The 26,340-nt window shown below is 39.0% G+C and overlaps 1 protein-coding gene across 1 annotated transcript in view; it reads right to left on the bottom strand.

Annotated features, from left to right (window-relative positions):
• Positions 1 to 4,375: 4,375 nt before the first annotated feature.
• Positions 4,376 to 26,340, bottom strand: part of DIP2C (disco interacting protein 2 homolog C) — a 604,567-nt gene continuing 582,602 nt past the window's right edge. The window contains 5 exon segments of the mRNA XM_043967134.1: positions 4,376 to 4,763; positions 12,895 to 13,018; positions 15,903 to 16,077; positions 18,445 to 18,519; positions 23,009 to 23,066. Of these exon segments, the coding sequence (XP_043823069.1) occupies positions 4,511 to 4,763; positions 12,895 to 13,018; positions 15,903 to 16,077; positions 18,445 to 18,519; positions 23,009 to 23,066 (685 nt within the window). The 3' untranslated portion in view covers positions 4,376 to 4,510.

The following is a 26,340-nucleotide window of genomic DNA, read 5'->3' as shown; positions in this document are numbered from 1 at the left end:
AGATGAAATCAACAAACCTTGAGAAGTTCAGTTTATTGTTGTTGTTCAGTTGTTTTTCAGTCATGTCTGACTCTTTGTGATCCCATTTGGGTTTTTTGGGCAGAGATCCTGGAGTGGTTTGCCATTTCCTTCTCTTGCTTGTTTTACAAATGAGCAAACTGAGGCAAACAGGGTTAAGTGACTTGCTCAGGGTCACACAGCTAGTGTCTGAGGCCAGATTTGAACTAACAAAGATGAGTCTTCCTGACGCCAGGCCTGGCACACTATCTACTCTGCCACCTAGCCCAGTCTTGATGCTCCTCACTGGGGCTTACAAAATGTTAGTAAGAGCCCTGTGCTTTGTATATTTTCAGGAAAAATGCATAAGATTAATACTTATTTAATTTTATTTAAAAGGGTGGGAGGGTGGAAAACAAAAGCATTTCTCATGCTAAATTGTTCAAAACAACAAGTGTCTGCTCTAGGATATAAAACTTGCTTAAAGCCTGATGTGCACGGTAGTACACTGCACTTGGGAGTAGAGAAAATTTAGTTTCAAATTCCAACTCTGACACTTAATAACTGTGTGATCCTGGGCAAGTCTTGCAACATTTGAGTACTTTCTCCCTTAATAGAATGTAAACTCCTTGAGAACTGTCAGTGCTTAAATGCTTGTTGATTGGGTCTGTTTCTTCCTTTGTAAAATGAAGGTAACAACAGTACATAATTCATACAGTTGTTGGGAGGTATCTCAGATGAGATACTCTATGTAAAATGTTTTGCAAAACTCAAAGTGCTATAAATGTCATAATTATTATATTCTATACTCAGTTAATAAATATTTATCAATTGCCGATTATGTGCTAGGCATTGTGCTAAGTTCTGGAGATACCAAGAAAAGTAAAAGAGTCTGTCTCAAGGGAGGTTACAGCCTAATGGGAGAGACAACATGCAAACAATTATGTAGAAACAAGCCTTATTCAGGATACATTTGAGGTAACCAATAGAGGGAAGGCATTACAAATAAGGGGGAATGAGAAAGGCTTCCTGTAAAAGGTGGGGTTTTAGCTGGGACTTGAAGGAATCCAGGAGGTGGAAATGGGGAGGGGGAGCATTCCATGCATTGGGAGACAGCCAATGAAAATGTACTATCACCTAGGCAATTAGTTGGATAAATGACACAAGATACAATCCAGTTAGGAGGGTAGGGAGTGATATCCTTGTGCTTTAAAGAGAGCTTAGCTGCTTCATAGTATATCTCTGTCCCCCTGGGGAGCCCATTAAGAAACTATTTTCAGAGCAACAAAAATAAAAGCTTTTATTTGTTCATTTGAATATAAAACAGGCGTTATCACAGATGTACAAAGCGTACTGGTGGTTTAACATACAAGAAGGTTTGCTGTCCTTTGCACATAAAAACTTTGTTTGAAACTGTGATTGGCTGAGTATATGAACTGCTCTAACCAGTCACCACACTCTATGAAATAACGCTGCTAACATTCAACTGATAAAAGGGACAGTCTCCCCTTGGGTAAAGTGTCAAGCAGGATTAAATATATATATATATATTTATTTATATATATATATATAATAAACAAGCACCATGAGGAATCTGCTCCTGTTTGATTAGGGGTGTGTGTGTGTGTGTGTGTGTGTGTGTGTGTGTGTGTGTGTGTGTATGTGAATGTTCATTGTGTACCCTCTCTTTGTGCAAATTGATTACGTGGTTTTGTCTGACTTCAAAAGCACAAGGTCACAAGACAAACATTTTATATATTCTCATGAATGGTTTATCTACAATACAGTTCCTATTACAGAACAATCCTTCTTTATTGCTGAATCTGGTGGTATCAAAGGGTTGCCTTCCATTTTGCTTTGCACTACAGTTGCTCCAAATTCAGTCCTTTATCCTTTTTGTGTAGAAAACTCAACAGCACAGATGACAGGTTGCAGAAGAGATCCATTATTATTAACTCCTTTCCCAACTGCATTGCAGCATGTCTCTCCCCTCTCCCTCCTCCATGCATGTAGAGTTGATTTGGTGAAGGCTAAAATAACATTGAAGTGATGGCTAAATTTGGCCAAAAGGACTGAGGTGGAATTTCATAAGTTACACTCCCTCAACCCCACCCCACCCCCACTCCCCACTGGACAATTATATTTTGTAGTTGATCAAAATCATATTTGAAACTTAGAGCCAACTCTCCCTTAGGACAAGGAGATTGAATGTGTACAAGGTATTTCTTATTTTATATATATATATATATATATATAATATTTATTTAATTATCTCCCCTCCCCTTTGCCTCTTAGGAAATACAGGACCTTATATTATATAAGTTCTCAGATTGTGTGTTTGGAGCATATGTTTAGAAATATTAACACGGCAATGAAGTCCAAAATTGTGATCTAAAAAGCAAATGCCTTGTGGACATGGGAGGATGTACATGCAGACAAATAAAAATTGTGCCTTTAAAAAAATACTCAAAATAATCCACCTTGGATTTTGGAAGTCAAACAAAACTTTCTTTTAGCAAAGGGCCCACTACTGAATGCACACCGCAAAGTCAGACATAGACATTGCCTAAAAGTGTCATTTAAAAAAGAAAAAGGATCTAAATTTTTCCCAGCAACAATCTCAGTCATGCATATCCAGTAACAAGAGAGCTATCACAGGAGCCTATTTGGGACAATTATAAAATAAATCAGTCTTGGGTGGCTGCTGATAGACTCACTCTGGTCAGACACAGACAGGCCATCTTGATTTAGAAATGTACTAATGAGCTCTGAAAATTAAAAAAGGGGCGGGGGGGGGGGGGCGGGGATGGAGGGAGGAAAGGAGAGACAAGAATGGAAGTAGGACCTGAAGTTCTATTTATCTATGGGTAGTAAAATGAAGGCAGCTGTGAAGCATGCTTTGTGACTCTTCCCTATTGATGGCCTCTGTTACAGGCTACCAGGGCAGCTCAGCTCCTTGAAGAACTTCCCTTGGTCTAAGAGACCCTGGAGAAGAGAAACTCACTAGCTTGGTTATAGGCAGGAGGAGAGAAGACCGTTTATCTAATTCCATTCCCTAAAGTTGTCTTGGAGAATGTGCCTACCCACTACAATGGCCATTGGGAGGGAGAAATGAGACCAACTTGGTGCAAGTGACCATGTAAAACCATTCCTTATCATATCACAACGATAACAGCAATGAAAAAAAAATAAACACACCAACAAAAATGATGGGGAAAACTTGTGCAACAGATTCTTGCAGCTAGGAAACAGTGCTATTTGCCAACCTGCCTTCCTAAAGTCTAACAAGTGTAAGCACATGCCAGCACAAATATAGTTATTGTTACCTCTGTGGCAAAGAAAAAAATATTTTAGTGCATGTATAGCCTTAAATTCATCTACCATCTTCGAGATGGCAATAATTTCACTTGCTGGTATCTGGTATCTAGAAGAAACTTTGAGACAGGGTTACTTGGCAATCCACGATTGCTTTCATCAGAGAAAGTTTGTGTGAGTTAACACTCAATTATCTACAGTAGAGTGGGGGTAAGGGGGAACAGGGACACCATGCAAGTGACAAGTTCTGCATTTTAAACTTTAAAATCTTTTTGTCCTTAGTGAATTTATATTTCATATATATATATTTGATGTGATACTATCCACGCAAGATAATACAACACTTTTTTATATTAGCAAACATTACAAGACTTTAATATTCTTGAATGTTTTCTCTTTTATACTTCTAAAGAGATCAAAATAAATTAAACGTTTTGTACATAATTACATATGAAGAAGTTAACTTATTTTATCTTTTTAGTTTAGTACAAAGATATCTGCAAGATAATTGCCGAAATACACCTTATTTATAATTTCTTTCTATGCTAACACCAAAGGCCTTTGTTAGCCTTTGTCCTTCGGCACATTTCTGACAAAGAAAGCTGCTATATTCTAATTGGAAGGTGCTATTTGGAAAGTTTTCGTACCTCAACACGTTTTCCTAAAACAATGGGATCTAAAGATGGCTTCAATTAGTTAACAGATCCACGGTTGGTAAGATTGATGACACATTAAACAGTGAAAACAATTCTTTGTCACACTATGTAAAATTGTTTAAAAGAACCCATTTGGAGGGCAGAATTTTTTTAAATTGCTACTTCAGCTCAAAGTAAAGTACAAAGCCACATTTACGCAGAAAGCACTTATCCAGTAAGCTGGAAGAAAAAAAAGAAAGAAAAAGAAAAAAAGAAAAGAAAAAAGTTTTAAAATGGGTTTTTCCAACAAACCAAAGGCAGTAATCCCAAAGTCCTTCTGAGCTAAAAATTTAGTGGTAAAGGAAACACATTTCACATTTTATTCCCCGGCCAATTGTGACTGCTTTGAAAAGTCGTCGTCATCGTCGTCATCATCATCATCACAATAACAGAAACAGTTCCAATCTGATGAGCATCACCCTTACTTCTCTGCACAATTTTAGTGGACAGTGAGAAAAATGTATACATCTCTAGTAAAGTCCATGGAAGCCAAAGGGAAAAGACTACATGTTGTAGGCCACATAAATTGGATCTAGCTGGTCTGCCAAAAATCCATCTCGTAGGTGCATACGCTGCTTCTCTCCACGGGAGTTGATAGGAATGACACCAATGTCCACCACCACCACCACGCCTACAATCAGGTAATGTTCCTCTAGAACCACATTTGTGACTAAGGGAACAAGGTCCAAAGCTTCTTGTTCTGATCCATCCAGCTCAACCACGACGACCAATAAGTTTGTCCAAGTAAACACAGCACTAAGAGGGGAGAAGATAAATAAATCATTAGTATGGTAGACAGGGTAAAGGTTAAAAAAATTATTGTTTTTCTTTTTCTCATCACTGTCATTTCCTGACATACCATCCCCATCTCTTCCCACTGAACCCTCCCTTGTAACAAAATAAACAGTTAAGTATAACCAACAAAAGGACCACATCTGATAGCATTTAAGACATTTCTCCCCATACTCTTCCTGCCCCCCTCCACACTTCTAAAAGGAAGAAAATATTTCATCATCTGTTCTTCCAGACTAAGATTAGTTACTGTAATTAATCTGAGTTCAGCTGCCTTTTAGTGTTCTTTTAAATTATGGGATGGTAGTAACATTTTTCTCTTCATCTTGCAGTCTTCACTTCCTGATTCATGTCTTCCTATGTTTCTATAAATTCCTCAGATTTAAAATTTTTTCTTACAGCAGAGTTAACATTACATTTATATTCATATACCACAGTTCAGTCATTCTTTCTCCAATCCATGGGTACCCAACTTTTTTTTTTTCTTTCTTTTCTTTTTTTTTCTTTTTTGTTACAAGAAGAAAGGCTGTTATGAATATTCTGTCTTTCACCTCTTTGGGGGTATAGATGACAGTGTACAGTCACAGGGTCAAAGAATATGAACAGTTGGTGACTTTATTTTTTGGTATAAATCAACGGTAATTTATACTAGCAGCAGGGGAGATCAAGAAAGGCTTCACATGACTTTTTTTTTTTTTTTGCGGGGCAATGGGGGTTAAGTGACTTGCCCAGGGTCACACAGCTAGTAAGTGTCAAGTGTCTGAGACTGGATTTGAACTCAGGTCCTCCTGAATCCAAGACCGATGCTTTATCCACTGCGCCACCTAGCTGCCCCTTCACATGGCTTTTTGAAGGAAATTTTGAAGGAAATAAGAGCCTTGCCAAAATAAGCCAAGCGGGTCATCTGACAAAAAACATACAATTCATCATCCACCTTGGTGGCCTTCTGTGGCCATAGGTCTGTGAGCACATGGACTTTCCTCCATGTCAAAGTGAGTCATTAGAAGAGGATTTTTATTGGCAATAATAACAACAACCTGTATTTAAGTAGCTCTTATATAACACTTTAGAGATGTAATGTGGTATATCGTATGACCCTGGGCAAGTCACTTAACGTTTCAGTTTCAGGCAGCTATTTTCTAGGTTTTGCTTATTTATGGAATGAATTCTCACATTAAATAAATTTCTACAAGACTTCTTAGCCTGTTGTCCACGGGCCCCCAATGGGTATGAACAGATTTTAGGGTATGTATTAACTGAAATTGAAAAAAAGAATTACATCTTTATTTTAGTGTGTGTGTATGTGTGTAAGTGTAAGCATAAACATTTGATGTAGTGATTTAAGGTTTGCAGTTGTTCAGTCATATCTGACTCTGACTCCATTTGGGGTTTTCTTGGCAAAGATACTGAAGTAGTTTGCCATTTCCTTCTCCAGCTCATTTTACATATGAGGAAACTGAGGCAAATGGGGTTAAGTGAATTTCCCAGGAGCACACATTTGAACTCAGCAAGATGGGTCTTCCTGAATTCAGGCCAGACACAATATCCACTGTACCACCTCACTGTCCCAAATGTTTGCAAAGCACTTCACAAATATCTCTCTTGATTGTCACAACCACCCTGGGAAGTGGGTGCTATTGTTATTCTGATTTTATAATGAAGAAACTGAGGCAAACAGGTTAAGTGATTTGCCCAGGGTCTCACAGCTAGTAAGTTTGAGGTAGGATTTGAACTCAGGGTCTTCTTGACTCCAGGTTCCCTTTGTAATCTTATGTATTTTATTAATTTCAAAATATTATTTTGAGAAAAGGTCCATAGGCTTTAATAGACTCTAAAGGGGACCTGGCTCCCTAAAAGTTTGAGAACCTCTGCTACAAACAATTTTATAAAGCACTTCCACTGTCTTCATATGAGCTTCGTGGCAACTCTGTAAATAGCATAAGCACTGTTAGTATAGAGAAACTGTTTGAGAGAGACGACCAGTGACTTGTTCAAGGTCCCATAAATCTTAAGGGTCAGAGCTAGGACTCTCTTGATTATGTGCCCACAATATCACCTCTCTCTGGAGGTCTTCAAACAATGACTAGATAACTTATCAGGGAGGCTATAGAGGGTGTTTCTGTTCAGATAGAAATGGCACCTGAGAACCCTTCCAACTGTCATGACAATGGTAAGGTCCAAAATGGTGGAGCAGTTCAGAGGACTCCTATAAAACCTGAATTCACTTAGATCTGGGCCAAGTTGAGTCTGAAAAAAAGCAGACTTATTAGGCCTATGTTTTCTTCCCAAATGAGATCATCCTGCTAAGTACAGCTTGAAAAAAATCAAATTACCAAACCCTGAAATGTAGAAATTTATAATGTGCAGTATTAATTATCTTTTCTCTCAGTGTTGGTTTTTTTTTCCCAAGTAATATAAAACTTGGCCATAAAAATCTGCTCCAGGTTAACACTTTGTTGACTTAGTTTTAAGGAAGACTGAAATCTTGTTCTAATGGGGAAAAATGCACCGGTTAAGCAAAATTCTCTAAAGTATGGCTGCAAAAGGAAGGCCACTGGATGAAAGGTCTTCTAATTCTTTGTCATTGCAACTGAAAAGGTAGTGGACTGCACAAAATTTGCAAGTAAATGAGGACACAGGGTATTGATTTTAGGAGTAAAATAATCACGAACATCCTGTTATAGAGATGTATAGTAGGATAGAGAACTGGCTCACGAATGAAGATAACCTGGGTTCAAGAAAACCTACATCTGACTCAGACTGGCTGTGTGACCCAGGGCTAGCTGTTTATATTCTCTGTGCTCCAGGAAACCCCAGGACTCTTAAGTTGTAGAGAGACTGCTGAGTAGCATCAGTTGAGGGATTTTCTTCTCCTGGGAAGTTCCCTATACCAATGAAACATTGCCTACCAAACTTATATCGAAACTATCCCTTAAAGATCAGAAAACACATTTAAAACATTCCCTACCTTCCCCAGGATTGTTGGCTGATATGAGGGTCAAGTGAAATAACACATGTAAAACACTTTATATCCGGCCTCAGACACCTGACACTTACTAGCTGTGTGACCCTGGGCAAGTCACTTAACCCTCATTGTCCCACAAAAAAACCAAACGAACAGCAACAACAAAAACCCCCAACACTTTACAAACCTTAATCTCTATGTAAAAACTAGCTCTCCATAGCTATCATTGTTGGGCCAAATAATTAACACGAGTGAGGCTGTTTGGGGTGAGACTACTGGGTTTTTTCTCAGAGCTAATATATTCCTCATGACACCACTGTCTCTTAAGCAGAAATGAGAGGAATAGGCGTAGTATGGCCGAGAGTCCACATAGGTAAGAGATGAGTGGGAAATAATAAAGCGGGTTTTTTTTTCCAGTGACAGATGATGACCCTAACTTAATGATCAGGTATTTGATCCATCAAGCATTTACCTACAGTGTATCTGCACTACACCACTATGTACCAGGCACTGTGTGAGGCTCTGAGAATACAAAGACAAAAGCAAACAGTTCCTCTTCCAATGAGCTGCATTCTAAGTGGGTGGGGCAACATGCATGTGTGTCTGTGTATATACACACATATACATATATATATAAAATGCAACCTGGGTTTGGAAAGCACTTGCAACTGCGGGGGGATGGGGCTGGGGTGGGGGGGAGATGGTGTATGGACAGTAAAGGCCTCATTTTCTTTTTTCTTTCTTTTTTTTTAAGGCCTCATTTTCAAAAGAGTGGAAAGATGGGAGGGAAAGAAAACACATTTGTGTTAATGTTTATTGACTGACAATCTTAAAGAAGACCAGGGACTCATTTATCCCTGGGCTTTTCATCAAACAATAAGTCCCTTTGCTTCTTGGCCATATCTTCACAGGCAAAGGAAAAAGGGAAACTGAAAAAAGTATACACATTTTTTTCCCAAAAATCAGTCCTTACCAGTATAATAACCTTTTATTTACACTGTATATATCTTGTATGTACAGAGTTATTTGAATGTTGTCTTTGATGACAGGGACCAAGGTGTATCTACCAAACTTAGCATTAGGAGTGACTTCCACTAAGTGTTTAATACTCATTAATAAATAATAGTTGACTGATTGATAATACATTGAAGGTGCATGCTCAGAGATGAACTGGTTGTATCAGATTTCTCAACTCAGTCATTAATTGAAAAGGTGATGGTTGTTCCTCCTTTGTTTTTGAAGAGGATCAAAAGATATTATGAGGGTGATATCCTGATTGATATATGTATGAATTTTGACCTCCAAGACAGAGGCCTAGTTAGAAGAGGGAAAGAAGGGGTTAGGGGTTCAGTTTGCTGTGATTTTCCTACTTATTGGCAGGGGGGGGTCTTCTCCTGCTCTGTCCCCTAAGACCTCAGATTTATTCTGAAAAGAGATCAGGATGAATTTTGAATCTTTTTCATCTTTTTAGAGCCTTAAGCTCTAAAAACACCTACTAGCTCTGTGACCCTGGGCAAGTCACTTAACCCCAATTGCCTCACTAAAACAAACAAACAAAAGAAATCATGGGATAGAATTCCATAACACAACTGTTGGGGTACCATATATCAGATAGGCGGAGCCTCAAGAGACAACTAGATACTTTTTAAAAAACTGGATAATGGAGGAAGATAATTCAAGTTGAAAATGTTTTCTTAGAAATAAGAAAAAGGAAAGTGGTGATTGCACTGACCTTTAATGTTTTGTTTTTCCCTTAAGAAAACTAGAGAACTTGAGTTTGGGAGGAGAGGAACGCTTTGACAGTTAAGGGGGTTTTATTTCAGTGTTTTCATTTTTAGATGAGTGAACTTGCACAGTTTACCCAGAAAACTTCAGCTACTGTGCTCTGCCAAACATGTACTCGCTCACAGTGACTTACTGCAAATGCGCGGGCTCAAAAGAAACAGTTAGCATTCCTTCCTATCAATGTCGTCAAGAGTTAAAAAGGACTTGAGGAGGAGGGATGTCAGCGTTTTCCCATTAGGTTTTTTCTGCTGTGCCCTCTACACGGTGGTGCTTGTGCTTGGGAGGCCAAACTTATCGAATCTCCCCTAGGTGAGAGGCTTGGTGTCCTTGGGCAAGCATGCCCACTACTGCCTGTTAGCCACTTAAGCATTTATTGAGTCTGCTCCATGCCAGATGTGTGCCAAGCACTGATACAAAGAAAACCAAAAACATAGTCTTTGATTTCAAGGAACTCAGAGTCTAATGGGAGACAAACAAAAACTCGGTACATGCAAGAATATATAGGAGAGGTGGAAGGTCACTTCAGATGGGTGGCACCACTGTGAAGGGAGACGAGGCTTTCCTGGTCTTGTAGAAGGGAGATTTTCATTGAAACTTGAAGGAACCCACAGAATTTAAGAGCAAGGGAAGGAGGGGAAGTCTTTTACACAAGGAGGGCAGCCATTGAAAATATATGGAGAGTGTTTGGTTTGAGGAAGATCAAGAAGGCCAGTGTCATGGGACTGCACCATGTTGGGGAGAGTGTGGTACAAGAAGACTGGAACAGGAGGAAAAGGCCAGGTTAACAAGGGCTTTAAAAGTCAAACTGAATATTTTATATTTGATCCTGGAGCTAATGCCAAAAGATCTAGGAGGAGGAGGAGGAAATCCCTAATTAAAGTGAATCCCCTATTTAATCATTAGGCTCTAATATTATGTCCCTGGGCTGGAAAAGTTAGCTAGATGGGGAAATCCACCAAACCTGGCTGACTTAGCTCTTAACCTCCTACTTAATCACATTGGTGAGCTTGTAGTACAGATGCAAATATGTTTAAAAGCAGCTGTTTGGTCATCTAACATGGCTGTTATTATTTATAAAGTGTCACTAGCATACAGGGCACTTTACAACAGATTAAATGGACTAGAGATAGATTGAAGCCCCAGCCTCTAGGGAGGGTAAATATTTAAAGCACTTAACTGGGCCAAGGCTCTGTTATGGACTTGAAACCTGGTAAACTGCTTTACTGCACACAGAATGACAGGGAGTATTTGAAATAGGTTGTTTGGGGGGCATAAGGGGGGAACTTGGTCAAATTAATGTAAGCCTTCCTTTGAAAATACCTCCAACAAAACTTTGACGTAATGTTCTCCTCTTCTCCCTTCTCAATATAAGATTTTCCCACATACCTCATACATTTATTTTCAAAGACCCCAAGTGACAGCTCATACTTTTTTTTTTTAAATCCCCTGTGTCATGTTTTCCTTAAGCCAAAACCCTCGCTCCAAAGCCTAACAAAACTTGGCCTCCTGGAAAACATTACCAAGTAGTTTTCACTGTAATAAAAATAAAATTAGTTCCAGGTAAAGCATGATATATTAACTTTGAGCTGGGAGTGCTTTTTTATTGCTAACTTATTAACCCCAAGAAAAATAAAGGTTTACAATTGAAGGCCCAGAAACACTTCCTTAGCCATTCTATCAAGGCTCTCTTCCACCAGTGTTTTACAATGGCAGAATATTTTTGCTGCAACCATTTGGAAAACTTCTCATAATCACTAATGATTAGAAAAAAGGCAATGAAAACAACTCTGAGGGATTACCTTGTATTCATCAAATTGGCAGAGATGGCAAAGGGTAGAAAAATTAAACATCTGTGGGGCATTAGAAAACAAACATGCTAAGTCACAGAGTGGAGAAACTATGAATTGGTTCGACAGTAATGGAAAATAATCGCAAATTATCAAAGGAATGTTACTAAATTGTTAATGCCTTTTGATCCAGAGGTCCCACTATTAGAATAATACCCCAATTTACCATTGAAAGAGGACCCCAGGGGCAGCTAGGTGGTGCAGTGGATAAAGCACTGGCCCTGGATTCAGGAGGACCTGAGTTCAAATCCGTCCTCAGACACTTGACACTTAATACCTGTGTGACCATGGGCAAGTCACTTAGCCCCCATTGCCCTGACCCCCCCCAAAAGAAAGAGGACCCCAATGTATCAAAATATTAAAAGCAGTGATACTTGTAATAGTAAAGTGCTGAAAACAAACTAGGAACTCAGGGATCGAGGAATGTGAAAAAACTATTATTCATAATTCATAATATTCAAGGTACCCCAAAAGCTTTTAATAACTTAAAACTGCTCTAAATCTTTTGGGACAGCTGGTATTACTGTATTCTAAGGAAAAAAGAACAGGAAAGATTCAGAGACACATGGTAAGATTTAAATGAATTGATACTGAATGAAGAAACCAAAACCAAAAGAATAACATCAACCATGAGGAATATGAAGACAACTTAAAAAAAAAAAAAACAACAAACAGCTTTAGGTTAAACACAGTGGATAGTGTTGGCTCCAGATTATTAAAGTAAAGGCACCTATATCCTTTCTGTCCAAAGTAAACAATAAAAATGGAAAATGGCATGGACTGTTAGTTGAATAATTCCCTTTTTTTTTTTTTTTTAAAGTGAACCTATGCTTTCTTTGGTGCAGGGAAAACTGGAGAAATATAGTGAGGAAATCCTAACCATTTGGTGAGGAATTTCTTCTATCCATCAAGGCCAAGCACCTACTGCTTTAGAATTTAAGCCTCACTGAGGGATTAAATGACTTACCCAGGGTTATACAGCCTGTGTGTATTGTGTCAGAAGCTAGACAGGAACCCAGGGCTTCCTGATTCCTGGGGTCAGTACTACACTATGCTGTCCCTGTGCCATAGTGCTGACTTTTCATAGATTCAGACTGAAGCCACTGCTCTGTCCCCCACCCAACCCCAGTCTAACAGCTTTTTCCTAGAAAATAAGTAAAGGGCTTGTTTCTTGGGAATAACAATGGCTGCATTTATTTAGCATTGAGGATTTGCTTCTTCTCATTCGATCATCCTTACAACTCTGTGAAGTTGGTGTGGTCGTCCCCATTTTACATGTGAGAATACTGAGATGCAGGGAGGTTTAATTGTCCCAGGATCACACTGCTTTTCTGAGGTGGGACTGGAATCCAGCGCTCTCCTCGCTCCACCGTGAAATTCTGCCTCTCTACGGGTAGGAATGATTAGTCTGTCCTGAAGAAGCATTCTGTTATCTCGGTAAAAGAAATGTTTTCACTGTAGTTCATAATGACGCCAGGCTCCACAATTTGCTACTCACCATTCTGTGACACTCTTATGGGCTCTGATTACTGAAGTCTCGATATCAATTGGATGATACCTCATTCCTCGTAACTCCATAGCTTCATCTAGTGCACCCACAACATAGAGGGCATCATGGCGCTCTGTTTTTTGAACCAGGAGGAGAAAGGAAGTAGATTTTTAAGCTATCGTGATTACACAGTCCAATTTGCTTCTTTTTAAAATGTTTAAAAAACAAATCTGAATTAATTCTGTACCCAATTGGGAGTGTTGTCTCCTCTAATAAAAAGGAAACAACCTCCAATTAGGAGAGGCCTTTTACATAAAACCAACAAGAAGAGCAGTGGGTTTGAAAGGATCATAGACTTAGAGCTGAAAGGGCCCTCTGAGGTCATGGAAACTTTTCATTTTATATGAGGAAGTTGAGGATCAGAAAAATGTGATCTGCCCAAGGTCACACAGCTAATCAGTGGCAGAATTGTGATTGCAAAGCAGGTCCCCTGATTCCAAATATAGCACCCTCTGTGCTGCAAAGTCCCTTTGTTGAAGATGCCTTGAATTTGTTAAGCTTTGTTTGTACTATCCCTCCTTTCAGCATCTTAAGCGAATCTTCCTCCTCCCCCCCCCCCCCAAATAATGTTGGTGTTTACTCATGTCAAATTTCCTCTTACAGTTTCAGGGCTCACAGAGGGGAAGGTTCATATTTATTTTTTCTGCACCATTTGCTACATACTACCAACCCCCTGATATATGCTTAATATTTTTCTTCTTCTAATGATGAATCCAAGGAACATTAGTGATTATTTAGCTTAACACCTTACTTTTCACATGAAGAAAGTAACAGAGGTGGTTTTTGAAAGGGTCAGGACATTCCTGACTTCCAGTGTGGTGATATACCACATCCATACCATATTGCGGCTAGATTTCCATTTAACACTGTATTTTTGAGGGCTCACATTGAAGGATTTATTCCTGGCCAGTTTAAGAATAACAATAAATTGCAGTCCTGTGCTTCTTTGAAAATAAGGAAATAGGGGGCAGCTAGGTGGCGCAGTGGATAAAGCACTGGCCTTGGATTCAGGAGGACCTGAGTTCAAATCCAGCCTCAGACTCTTGACACTTAACTAGCTGTGTGACCCTGGGCAAGTCACTTAACCCTCATTGCCCTGCAAATTTTAAAAAAGAAAGAAAAAAGAAAATAAGGAAATAAATCCTTGATCTTTTTTTTTTTTTGGAAGGGGGGGCAGGGCAATGAAAGTTAAGTAAGTGTCAAGTGTCTGAGGCCAGATTTGAACTCAGGTCCTCCTGAATCCAGGTCGTTACTTTATCCACTGTACCACCTAGCTGCCCCCATCCTTGATCTTTTAAGTGGTAAATGAAGGCCTCCCTTTGAAAAATGACTAACTTATGATTAAAGTGGGAAGGGAAGGGAACTGGCATCTACTGTGTGCCAGGCACTGGGCTAAGCACTTGAAAAAATATTATCTCATTTGATCCTCTCAACAACCCTGTGAGGAAGGTGCTTTTTCTGATTCTCATTTTACAGTTGAGGAAACTTGAGGTAAATGGGCTAAATGACTTGCACAGGATTCCATAGTAAGTATCTAAGGTTGGATTTAAACTGGAGTCAGGGTCAGGGCTTAATCCATCACGCCACCAGCATCCTCTAGGACATATGGTTACTAATATCCCTCTACATTCCTGTGGAGGAGTGGCACAGCCCTGGTATTCTTTGGATATCATGGTAAGGGGGGGCAGGAGTGACCTCTGTCCCCCAAAACATAGGCTTAGTGACCCAGTATCAAGGAATTGTGTTGGGAAGGCCATCCAACTCTGAGTCAATGTGCAGTTTCTCAACTCTGTGTCTGTAAATTTGATTTTCGACGGGAATCCCAAATAACTTGTGTTGAAACCCAAACAGTTTTTATCTCTAGAACTCCAAATGTAATCTTTTGGTTGAATCAGACACTCTCTAAGTGGGTTCATTCAGCTTCCATTAAGTTTTTAGTGGCATGTTAATGTCTTAATTTCAGGAAAAGAAACTAACCACTTTATCTTAACCAAGATGAAAAAATACCCAAGTATTGCAACTGTCTCAAGAGGTTAAGTGATATAGGTGTTGAGGAGACATGTAGATAGCTATATGCTCCAGCTCATTTACAAGCCAGAATGGCTCTCTATATGGTTGATTTGTCTTGCGAAGTAGCCTCTTCCTCTCACAAAATCTCATTTCCTATCTTTCTAGAACAAAACAAAATTGGTAGGTCTAATTTCATCCACTAGGGGGCAGTGGGACACCCTTCTTTAAGCCATGGCTGGAGAACAGCCACTTGCTTAAACCAGAGCAGTCAGATTTTAGGAAGATGGCCATGCTAGGACTGGGCATGGGGCATTTTCCCCAGGAGAAGATGACAGGCTGAATTACCCTGAGGAAGGAGCAGAGCCAAACCGGATCTCAGCAACTGTCCTGTGGGAACTTCAGGGCCAGTTTCTTTTTTGGGCAGGCATCTGGGGGGAGGTTGGGAAATGGGTCCTGAGTTACCAGGAAGGAGACCATCCACAGGAGCTTTTTTAATACAGAGTTTTGGAAGCATTCAAATCTTTAAGTACACGCTTTCAGGTGCATTAAATAACTTAAGAGCTTTCATTAGTTTTCAGTGTAGAGTGCCTTCTTGCAAACAAGGCTGAGTTTTACACCAAATGTTGTACTGTATAACACTGGGGAGGTCCTATGTGGGCACAGTTGTCACCTATAGGGATCCTTCATGTTTTGCAAATTTGATTACTTTTTTGTGCTTTCTCAAAGGCCTTTTGCTTTCAATTCTTCGTGGGCCACCCAAAGGGGCAAATGGGCATTTAGTCCTTGATGGATGGGCCAGTTCTTTTTTGGGGGGTGTCCAAAGGAAGGTGGGAAAAATAGGAGTCTGGCATACCTGGGAACTAATTAAAGGACCAGCTGTTTAGGAATCTGTTCTGTTCTGAGGAAGCTGTCTGAACTGGACCAACTTTTCAGAAGGAAATGCTCACCTCCATTGGCATCTGTAAGCTCAGTTCTCCTCAGGAATCCCAAATAGCCTGTTCGAGCCCAAATAGTCTGTGTGTCTCCGAAACTTAATCTTGAATTAAAGTGATCTGACTGAAGGGATTCATCTCCATAAATAGTAAAGTAGCCACTGGCATTGTGAGCACTGTGAACCCAGATCTGTTTAAAACACAACAAAACAAAATTGACCAGAGCTTTATTCAACTGACTTAGGCAAGTATTTTATGAAAACTGTTCGTTATTTGTTAAAAAACAAAACACCCCCCTCTAATTGCATGTTTATTTGGACTGAAAGTCTGATTCATTAATCTCATTCTATGCTTTGGGAGATTTTATAATATGTAAAGCTTCCTGCCTTAAAGGTATTGCTCATCTTATTGGCTAAACTCTCCCCCAAAGATCCCTCCCCACAGGAGTTTAAGAAAATACAAGGGCGGCCTCAGACACTTAACACTTACTGGCTGTGTGACCCTGGGCAAGTCACTTAACCCCAATTGCCTCAAAAAAAAAAAAAAGAAAAGAAAAGAAAATACAAGGGGACAAAAACATATTTAGAGGTATTCTGGTATAATTGTTCATTTTCTATTATCAAAGTGGGATTTCTACTGTATTGAGATCCCTTACATAATTCACTTATATAGTATTCGTGGCTGATAACACAATCATTTTCCAAGTGGAAACCAGTTTTTGATGTAGATTTGAATTATGGATGGTCTCAAGGAGTATACATACTCTATGTGGCCTAATAGACCATCCTACTTCTATTATTATAACCTGAACCCAGGTTTCTCAGTATGATGGTATCTGAAAGGACTAGATAAATGTACCCCAGGGTACTAGAGAAATAAGACATAGGGGTCAGGAGGAATTCTGGGCTATTGCTGCTGGATGGTCAACTAGGTATTGGAGGGAAGGGTGACCAGAGATTAAGGACTTTCTCTTTGTCGCGCTGACACTTCCAAAGGGACCCTTTTTCCTTTTTTTCCCCCATATGTATAGATGTTATCTCTAGAATGTTGTGTCCTTAAGACAAGGGGATGTTTGTGTCTTGGTATCCTTCTGGCATATAGCTAGCTTGGTGCCTGACACGTAGTAGGTTCTTAATACATGCTGGTTGGTTGATAACTAGTTACTCCCAAGGTAGGCTCCAGGAACCCCAAGAACTAACCCATGCTGCAACAAGGGGACAAACTGGCTTGCCTCTTTAACCAAGACTATTTCTGCTCTGTAAGTTGTTAGATCATACTTGTAGAGCTGCAGTGGATCTGAGAGGTACGCTATTGCGACATCTTCATTCTATAAATGAAGAAATGAGGCCTAGAATGAAGGAATTTGCCCAGGGTCACACACAAAGTTTCCAAGGCAGGTTTGGAACCCACATCCTCCAGACTCCAAGCTCAGGTGCTCTATTTCATCATGCTGCTTCTCAAGGTAGAAACTATGCCAACATTTTTTTGGTTCCTGGCACTGCAGACTAGTACATGACTAACACTGTGGTATCCCATGGTAGACACTGAAACTTAACTAAGCGTTTTTTTTTTCTCCTTAAGATCTTTCTATTCAATTTAAATACATGTGGAGTTCTATCAGTTCTTTAGGGGTCTTCACATATGAACAAGGAGCAGAGCCAATAAAAGCCCCTTGAGAAAAAAGAGTTTAAGAAATGAGATCTGATCTTGCATTTAAAGGGTTATTACAAGGAAAAAAACAGGTAAAGTAAGAGATTCAAGATTTGTCTCCTCCATGGCTACTTTTACCAAATAAATTACAAATACTAGATATTATCCTCCAATCTCTACTGTAAATTTTAAAGGACATGTATTTTATGACCTGAAATAAAAACACTGGCCATCATTTCCTAAGTGATAAAACTGTATCTCGATTCTAAATTTCAGCATTATTATTTTTAGTCATCTTTCTAAATCTCTTTTGCATATGAGGAATTGTCAGCAAGGGCAACCTATATAAGGGAATCCAAAGGGAGGAGGATTTGTTCAGATAGGTGAGGATTAGAGATGCATACACATGCGAGACAGACAGACAGAGAGACAGACTCTTTCTCTCTCTCTCTCTCTCTCTCTCTCTCTCTCTCTCTCTCTCTCTCTCTCTCTCTCTCTCTCTCTCTCTCTCTCTCCCCAATTCCTCTGCATTATTATAGTCAAATGTGTGTTTAAATCATTACTGAATCTCATAAAGAATCTCATGCACTTCCTTAAGGAATTGACATTTTGTTATTCTGGGGAAGAGATGTAACTGTTTGAGACATATATGTAGTATAACAGATACTTCTGTCAAGTATTCCAGATCTGATCAAATCAGACTTTGTACTTCGTTTCCCAAGCTCCATTTCCTTTGGGGGCTATTTGTTGGCTCAGTCTCTCATTCATTCATGAGGTTCCAATTAGAGATCAAATGCATGTGTGAAAAGGTCCTCCCTGGTTTCAAGGAGAATAGAATATGAGTGTCTGAAGAGGAAAATTTGGTCTTAGAGGGAAGGCCTTGCAAAAGACAACTTCTATTACTTACCTCCCCAAGATGAGAGTCTCCCAGGGGTCCTTTTGTTTCTGGATTTGCAATTATGATACGGACTCCAGGGAGGATCTGTTGAGAGAGAAGAAAAATCCAGCTGATGAGAAGGAAGGAAAAAAGGGGGGAAAGGAGGGAGGGAGAGGAGAAGCATGCAAATAGGTAAAGGATACAGTCATCAAATCAGGAAAACACTTATTTCTACACTGATGCTAGATGTGCATGTTCTTAGAACTGTCCTTTTTAAGGAGTTTCTTTCCTTTATGGAAGGTGATGAACCTGAGTCCAGAACTATGCAATATATTTATTTTTATTTTTATTTTTTGTGGGGCAATGGGGGTTAAGTGACTTGCCCAAGGTCACACAGCTAGTAAGTGTCAAGTGTCTGAGGCCGGATTTGAACTCAGGAACTCCTGAATCCAGGGCCAGTGCTTTATCCACTGTACCACCTACCTGCCCCCGCAATGTATTTCTAATGATGCATAAGAAATACATTACCTTTAAGATATGCTCTTAAATATTTCAATTATAGTGAATGACTACACAGGCAACCCTAAATCTCAAACTGATAATCAAGAAATGTGCAATGATAATGAATCATTGCACACATTTCTATACCGTTTTACAGTTTGCAAAGCATTTTTCTGCAACTCTGAGAAGGCAGGATAAATATCATCATCCCCACTTAACAGATGAGGAAACAGATTCAAAGGGGGGAGAAATGACTTGTTCATAGTTAAGAAAGTTAATAATTATTAAATCTAGAATTCTTAAGTCTTCAGGCTCCATATTTTGTGTTCTTTTCACTATACCATGCTGCTCTTTGATTTTATGTAACTGCAGACCTTAAAAGATCGTTTTTAGACTAAAACCCATTATCCCAGATTCTCTGCTTAATCCTTGAGTGTACTTAGATAAGTATACACTTGTCCACTTAACCTCCATGAACCTCAGCTGCCTCATCTATAAAATTATTGAGCTGCATTAAGTGATCATTAAGATTTCCTTAGCTATGCATCCTATAATCCTTTGTTTCAAATGATGAGATTTGTAAGTGAAAGCTGCTATTGCAATATGTGTTTGAGTAAAGAAGTTAGGGTAGCCAAGGTCTGAAGGCTAAGGGTACCCCAGACATGTGCAATGATTCAGGAGGTAATTGCTTTTTTTAATCACCAGAAGTAGCATCTTACCTTATGATTACACTGTGACACTCCTCTCCAAAGTTAGCACTAATTTCTTATTTGTCAAATCCAACGGCCTTTTCTCAATCCTCACTCTCCTTGCAGCCCGAGACGCTGTTGATCACTCTCTCCTTCATACTCTGTTCTCTAAAGCTTTTAGGGACACCACTCACTCTTGGTTTTTCTTCTATTTGACCACTCCTTCTCAGTTTCCTTTGTTGGATCTCCCTCCAGATCAGATCGTGCTATCTAATTACAGGTGTCCCACAGGGTTCTGTGCTGGACTGTCTACACTCTTCTCCCTCTATATGACTTCTCTTAGTATTCTTATCAGCTCTATAGACTCCTAATGGGTTTAATTACAATCTCTGTGATGATGATTCTCAAATCTATCTATCTCACCCCCGCCTTTCTATTGACCTCCAGTCTTGCATCTCCAACTGGATATCTGGTAGTCACTTTAAACTTAACATGTCCAAAATAGAAATTATTATATTTACCCCTAATTACTCTGCCCTCTGTATCTTACTGTTACTGTATAGGGCAACTATTACTGTAGAGGACAACACCATCCTCACAGGCTCGAAAGATGAGTCATTCTTGACCCCTCACTATCTCTCACCTCCCAAATCAAATCTGTTGCCAAGGTCTGTCAATTTCACCTTTGTCACACTTGGATTATTGTAATAACCTGCTGGTGAATCTGCCTGCCTCAAGTCTCTTCCCACTCTAGTCCATCCTCCCTTCAGCTTCTAAAGTGATATTCGTGTACAGGTCTGACCATGTGACCTTCCCTGTCCCCAATTCAGTAAACTCCAGAGGCTTCCTGTTGGCTCCAGGATCACATACAAACCATTCTGTTTGGCATCCAATACCCTTCATAACCTAGCCCCCTCCAGTTTTCTTATGCGTTACTCCCTGACGTGTACTCTACAGTCTATTGACATGAGCTTCCTGGCTGTTCCACACACAAGCCAACTCCTTCTCTCAGTGCTGGGCTTCTTCTTTATCTGTCCTCCATGCCTGGAATGCTCTCCCTCCTCTCTTCTGACTAGGAAGCTCCTTGGCTTCCTTTAAGACCCAACAAAAATCACTTCTTTACTGGAAGCTTTTCCCAACCCCTCTTAATTCTAGTGTCTTCTCTCTGTTAATTATTTCCTATTTATCCTGTATATAGCTTGTTCGTATTTATTTATTTGCATGTTGTCTCACCCTTTAGATTGTGAACTCCTCAAGGGCAATACTTAGCACTGTGCCTGGCACATAGTAGGTGCTTAATGAATATTGATTGATTGATTGAAGTGGAAGGAATATCTATGAAATAGGGACATGATTCCCATTAGGTTTAGCACTTGTATTGACTATATACCTTAACATATTCTGAAGCTGACCATCTCCAGCCAAAAGTGCTTGGTGCTTCCTTAAATCATTCATCTGATTTTATATGACCTTTTCTGTAAATTTATTATGCTTTAATTTATATCATAGTTATTTGTGTACCTGCCTCATTAGAACCATGGATTTGTTTGTTTTTAAATTTTTTTCATAACTGTATTTAAATATATTTGGATTCTCTTGTAATCACTATATAATTTATTTTATTCATTTAAAAACACTATTTTGAGAAGGGATTCATAGACTTCAGCAGACTGACTAAAGAGGTCCATGATACAAAAAGAGGTTAAGAACTCCTGCCTTAGAAACAGTGGGTTAGACTTAGAGTCAAGAAGACCTGAGTATTAGCTGTGTGACTCTGGGCAAGTCACTTAACCTCTTTCTGCCTCAAATTCCTTAATTATAAAATAATAATAATGACAATGTCTATTTCACAGAGTTGTTGTGAAAATCAAATGAGAGATTATACTATATGTAAAACACTTTGCATGCCTAAAATAATCTTAGTTATTATTTCTCCTTCTAGAAAGTTCCTTGGAGTAGAGACTATTGTTTTTCTTCCTTGTATGCTTTTCATCATTTACCCCATGCATGTATAAATTAATTATTAATAATAATCATTAATGATACTACTAATAATAGTATTAAAGCACCAAGTACTTTCTGTATATGTTATCTCTTTTGGAACTTGTTACAACCCTGTAGGTGCTGGTATAATTATTTCTGTTTTACAGAGAGGAGAGTGAGGATTAGAGGTTAAATGGCTTGCCCGTTGTCAAAAACAGGATTTCACAGTATTACATACTTAAGATGAGAGGCCTGAGAGGTTGTCTAGTCTAACTCCATCTTACAGATGAGGAAAAGGAGCATCACAGACATTAATTGACTTGTTCAAGGTCACACAAGGAATAAATGGAGAACCAGGTCCTTTGACTCAAGTCTGGCACCCTAACTGCTATCTCAAAAGACTTAACATTTATTGAATACTCAAAAGTAAAAATGGCTGGTATGTTTACCTTCACATATATTACCTCACTGGAGCCTTACAACAACTCTGTGAGGTAGTAACTGTTATCCTCATTTTTCAGTTAAGGATACAGACTCAGGCAGATCAAAGGACTTGCCTAGAGTTACACAGCATAAAAGTGTCTGACGTAGGATTTGAACTCAGGTCTTCCAAACTCTAGGTCTGGTGCTCTATCTTCTGTACCAACTAGCTGCATTCTTTCTTTTCCCTGCCTTTTAATCAACTTGTCTACTCAGCTTACCAGGGGATTTTTCTAATAGAGTTGCTGCCTAACCGACTTCATGGGAAGGCATATTTAAAACAAGAGATGCTGGTGCATAATACTGTTGATTAGAAAAGCTCAAATGGTGTGACATTTGAGAGGAAGAAAGCTGAGTCTCAGTATGCAATATGCTGTGGTTCTGATAATTCAAAATGAAAGAACCAGAGACAAGTGAGAATACCTTTTTGTATAGAACACAGAACCTTTTTGAATTGTATCTGTTTGGATAGAGGTCTGAGGTAACAAGGCCAGAGCAAATAACTCTAGCCTTGTCAGAGTGAATTGGATGTTTTATAGTTCAGTATCTAGTGGCCAAGTAGTATTTTGTATTGTTGCAGCCACTGTGGCAAGAGGAACTTCAAAGGGCTTGACTAATGGTGGCTTTCCTAATTGCCAATCATCATAGCTATTATTACATGTATTACATGAGATTTCATTGGTCAGAGTCTCAAGTGGAAAAGTTATTCAGCTTTCAGTGATAATAGCTTTTTTTTTTTTTTTTGGCCCAGGGTCACACAGCTAGTAAGTATCAAGTGTCTGACAAGGCAGAATTTGAACTCGGGTCCTCCTGAATCCAGGGCTGGTGCTTTATCCACTGTGCCACCTAGCTGCCCCTACCTTTTTAAGGTAAAAACACAAACACACACAGTGTGCATACCCACTAGTATGTGCTTATGCTTACTTCTATGTAATACTTACTTTTCCTGATTCCATGAGGGGCAAACTGTGGGGGGATCCTCTTTCTACTAGACGAACTCTGTAAACACAGAAACAACAGATATATTAACATTTTTCTCCCTACTTTTGCTAAATCCCCATCCCACTCAGTCCCAGGTTATGTTCCCAGCAGGTTCTCTTGAGGAGTGATCAATTTGATGGTATTGGCAAACCAACAACAAATGTGGTTGAAAAGAAAGTGTTCTCATATATTGTACTTTGGTTGTGTATAGGCAGAGAAGAAGTAGAGTATGATCATAACTGAAAATTGGGGGGAAAAGTATTCAATTAGAAAGTACCAAATTGACTGTGGGACTTCTGGGTCCTGCTCTGCAGCTTGGAATCCAGGTACATCCTGTTTTCTATCTGCACATGGGTAAACACATTTAGGCTCCAGAGTAGAAAAGATTAAATTCCTATTTATATCAAAGATCTTAACTTTGCAACAATTTTCGATAATCAGTGCTAAGGAAATAGAAAGCATTTGTACAAGGAGAGAACAGTGAATGTAGGGTGAAGACAAGAGAGAATGGGAAATGGCAGTCTGACCAAATGACCTAAATAATAGGGAATGTTGTTTATTACAAGGAGCAACTAACTTTCTATCTATCATTTGCTGAAAGGGAAGAATTGAATATAAGGCTGGAGGGGTATTGTATGGAAAGCTCATCAGACTGGAAGTATTGGCAAACACACCTAGTCATACGTCACCACCACCACTAACATTTATAAAACAAGCCTTTGTTGTTCTAGGCAGTGGTGTGCTGGTGTGTGTATATATATAACATCTGACTCTCCAAGAAAAAATTGTACAGAAGACAAACTTCAAGCATTACTGACTTTTTCTCCATGACCTTAGAGACAAAACAATAAATCAAGCCCTTTTTTTGTAGCATTTGCAGATTTCCTAGTTATAAAAATGATCACATGTGCAAACTGGTTCTAGTTGATTCCAGCCCACCCCTGACTACAGATAAAAATAAACCTGCCTAAGGTACAGTTCCCGAAGTTGTACCCAGAATGGAAACTGTTATTATATCATAGTAAACATGGTCACAATGTAAGTAACAAAACAGAGATAGTAAGAGGTCTGCTACTTCATAGGATGAAATTTCCTTAAAAGAGACTCTTCTAATTCAGACAGTGAGTAGGTACTTCCGGCACTGCAGAGTCAATCATCACTGTCAGCTCTGTTAATTTTTTTTTTCTCTTACATTGTTGCTGTTGGCAATGGAACTAGGACACCATGGTGTTGTTCATTCAGGAAGTACCAAAGAAAGAGGGGAGCTAAGTAGCTCAGTGGACAAGGAGATACTTAACCTGCTGTGTGATTCTTGGCAAGTTATTTAACATTTCTGTTCATTTATTTCCTCATCTATAAAATTAAGATGCTCAAAATAGCACCTGCTTCGCTGTTGTGAGGATCAGATGAATTGCCATGTCAGTCAGTTAATTAATATTTATTAAGTGCCTTCTGTGTGTAAGGCACTTGCTAATCCCTGGGGATACAAAAAGAGGCAAGAGACAGTTCCTACCCTTGAGGAACTCACAGCCTAATGGGGGAAGATCACATACAAAGAACTATGTACATAAAAGCCATATACAGGATAAATAGGAAATAATAAGAGGACGGTATTAGAATTAAGAGGGGCAGAGATGAGGAGAGAGAACATTCCAGGGATGGGGAAATGGCCAGGGAAAATGCCTGGAATAGAGAAGTGGAGTGTTTTATTTAAAGAACAGCAAGGAGGCCAGTGTCACTGGAACAAGGAGAAAGCGTTTTGCTAATCTTAAAGTGCATTGTAAGTGTTAGTTTTTTGTTGCTTATTAAAAAGTAAAGATAGGAAGTCTGCAGTGATTGAAAACTTTTAAAAGCTGGGGGAAGGGGGATGTAGTCTCATTCTTGCCAGTGTTGTGAAGTGATGCACTTCAGATTACAGGATTTGGGTTAAAATCTCAGCTCTGCTGCCCCATTGTAGGTCTCTTTGACCTTAGGCAAATTGCTTCATCTCTCTGAGCCTCAGTTTTCTCATTTGTAAAGTGAGTAAGTTACACCAATGAATCTCCAAGATTCCTTCTCCCTCTTAGATTAGGAGTATTACCCTGAGATTATCACTTTTCTGGGTCTCAGTTTCCTTATTTGTAAAATGAGTAGATTGTGCTAAGTGATCTTTTAGATCCCTTCTGGGTCTGAATCTAAGATTCCAAGACCCTTAAATATAGGTGAAATAGATGGCTCTCTCAGGAATAATAATAGCTCATTTATTTAAAAAATTTTTTGATTTACAAAATGTTCTCTTTACAACAGCTCAGTGAAATAAATAATGGTGTCAGTAGTATTATCTCCATTTTACATGTGAGGAAACAGACAAAAATAACTGGTATGTCACTACATAGCCAGTAAGTGTTGGAGACAGGACTCAAACCCAAGTCTCTGATTGTTTACTACCTAAATGAAGCTCCACAAGTCAAAAGATTTTCCCTCAGTGATTTTCAGAACTCCTCTGTGTGGCATTTAAAGGTCTTTACCATTTGCCTCCAAGCTGATTACATATTATTTCCCTTTACGTGGTCCAAGCAAACTAACATACTTATAATTCTTCATATTTTACATTCCATCTGCCTCTATTTCTTTGAAAAGGCTTGGGATTCTCCTCTCTTTTATCACCTTTGCCTTTTGGAATTAGCTCACATACCACTTCCTTTGGGATGTCTTTTCGGATTGCTCTAATTCTTAGAACCCCTTTCCAAACACTCTATTTTGTACATATTCTGCATTTACTTATCTATGCACATTTTGTATCCCTCTGGTGGAATATAAGAAGCTTGGTAAAGGCAGATACTCTCTCACTTCTGTATTTTTATTACTAGACCTGTATTTTGTATTTGTATTATATTGTAGGCACTTAAGAAATTCTTGCATATGATAAATTATCTTTTAAAATGCAAATACTCCTAGAAATGTTGCTATTACATATCTGAGTTTTATAAGATGTATATCCACCAATTGCTGTAATACCTAAAAGAACCAGAGCCCTAGTTCTTGGGTATATGTGTGAAGAAAAGAAGTAGAACAGAGATCACCAACTCCACTCAAATCCTTTTATTCTAGTTCCCTTGATAATTTTCACTGACCATCATTGACATCATGGGAGGGGGAAGGAGTTGAAAAAAATTTTCTTACTCTTAAGTCAGATTGAATTTATGGAATGACAACTCAGGAAGAACCAGAGTTATTTGACCTAATTTAAAGATTATTGAATATGGTTTGGAGATTTAAATTACATACACACACCCTAATAGACAGTACCTGA

The sequence above is a fragment of the Dromiciops gliroides genome, chromosome 5 (genome assembly GCF_019393635.1).
Source record: "Dromiciops gliroides isolate mDroGli1 chromosome 5, mDroGli1.pri, whole genome shotgun sequence".
In the NCBI taxonomy this organism is placed as follows: Eukaryota; Metazoa; Chordata; class Mammalia; order Microbiotheria; family Microbiotheriidae; genus Dromiciops; species Dromiciops gliroides.
The sequence above is the reverse complement of the archived record's forward strand: the minus strand, read 5'-3'. Positions and strand labels throughout refer to the sequence as shown.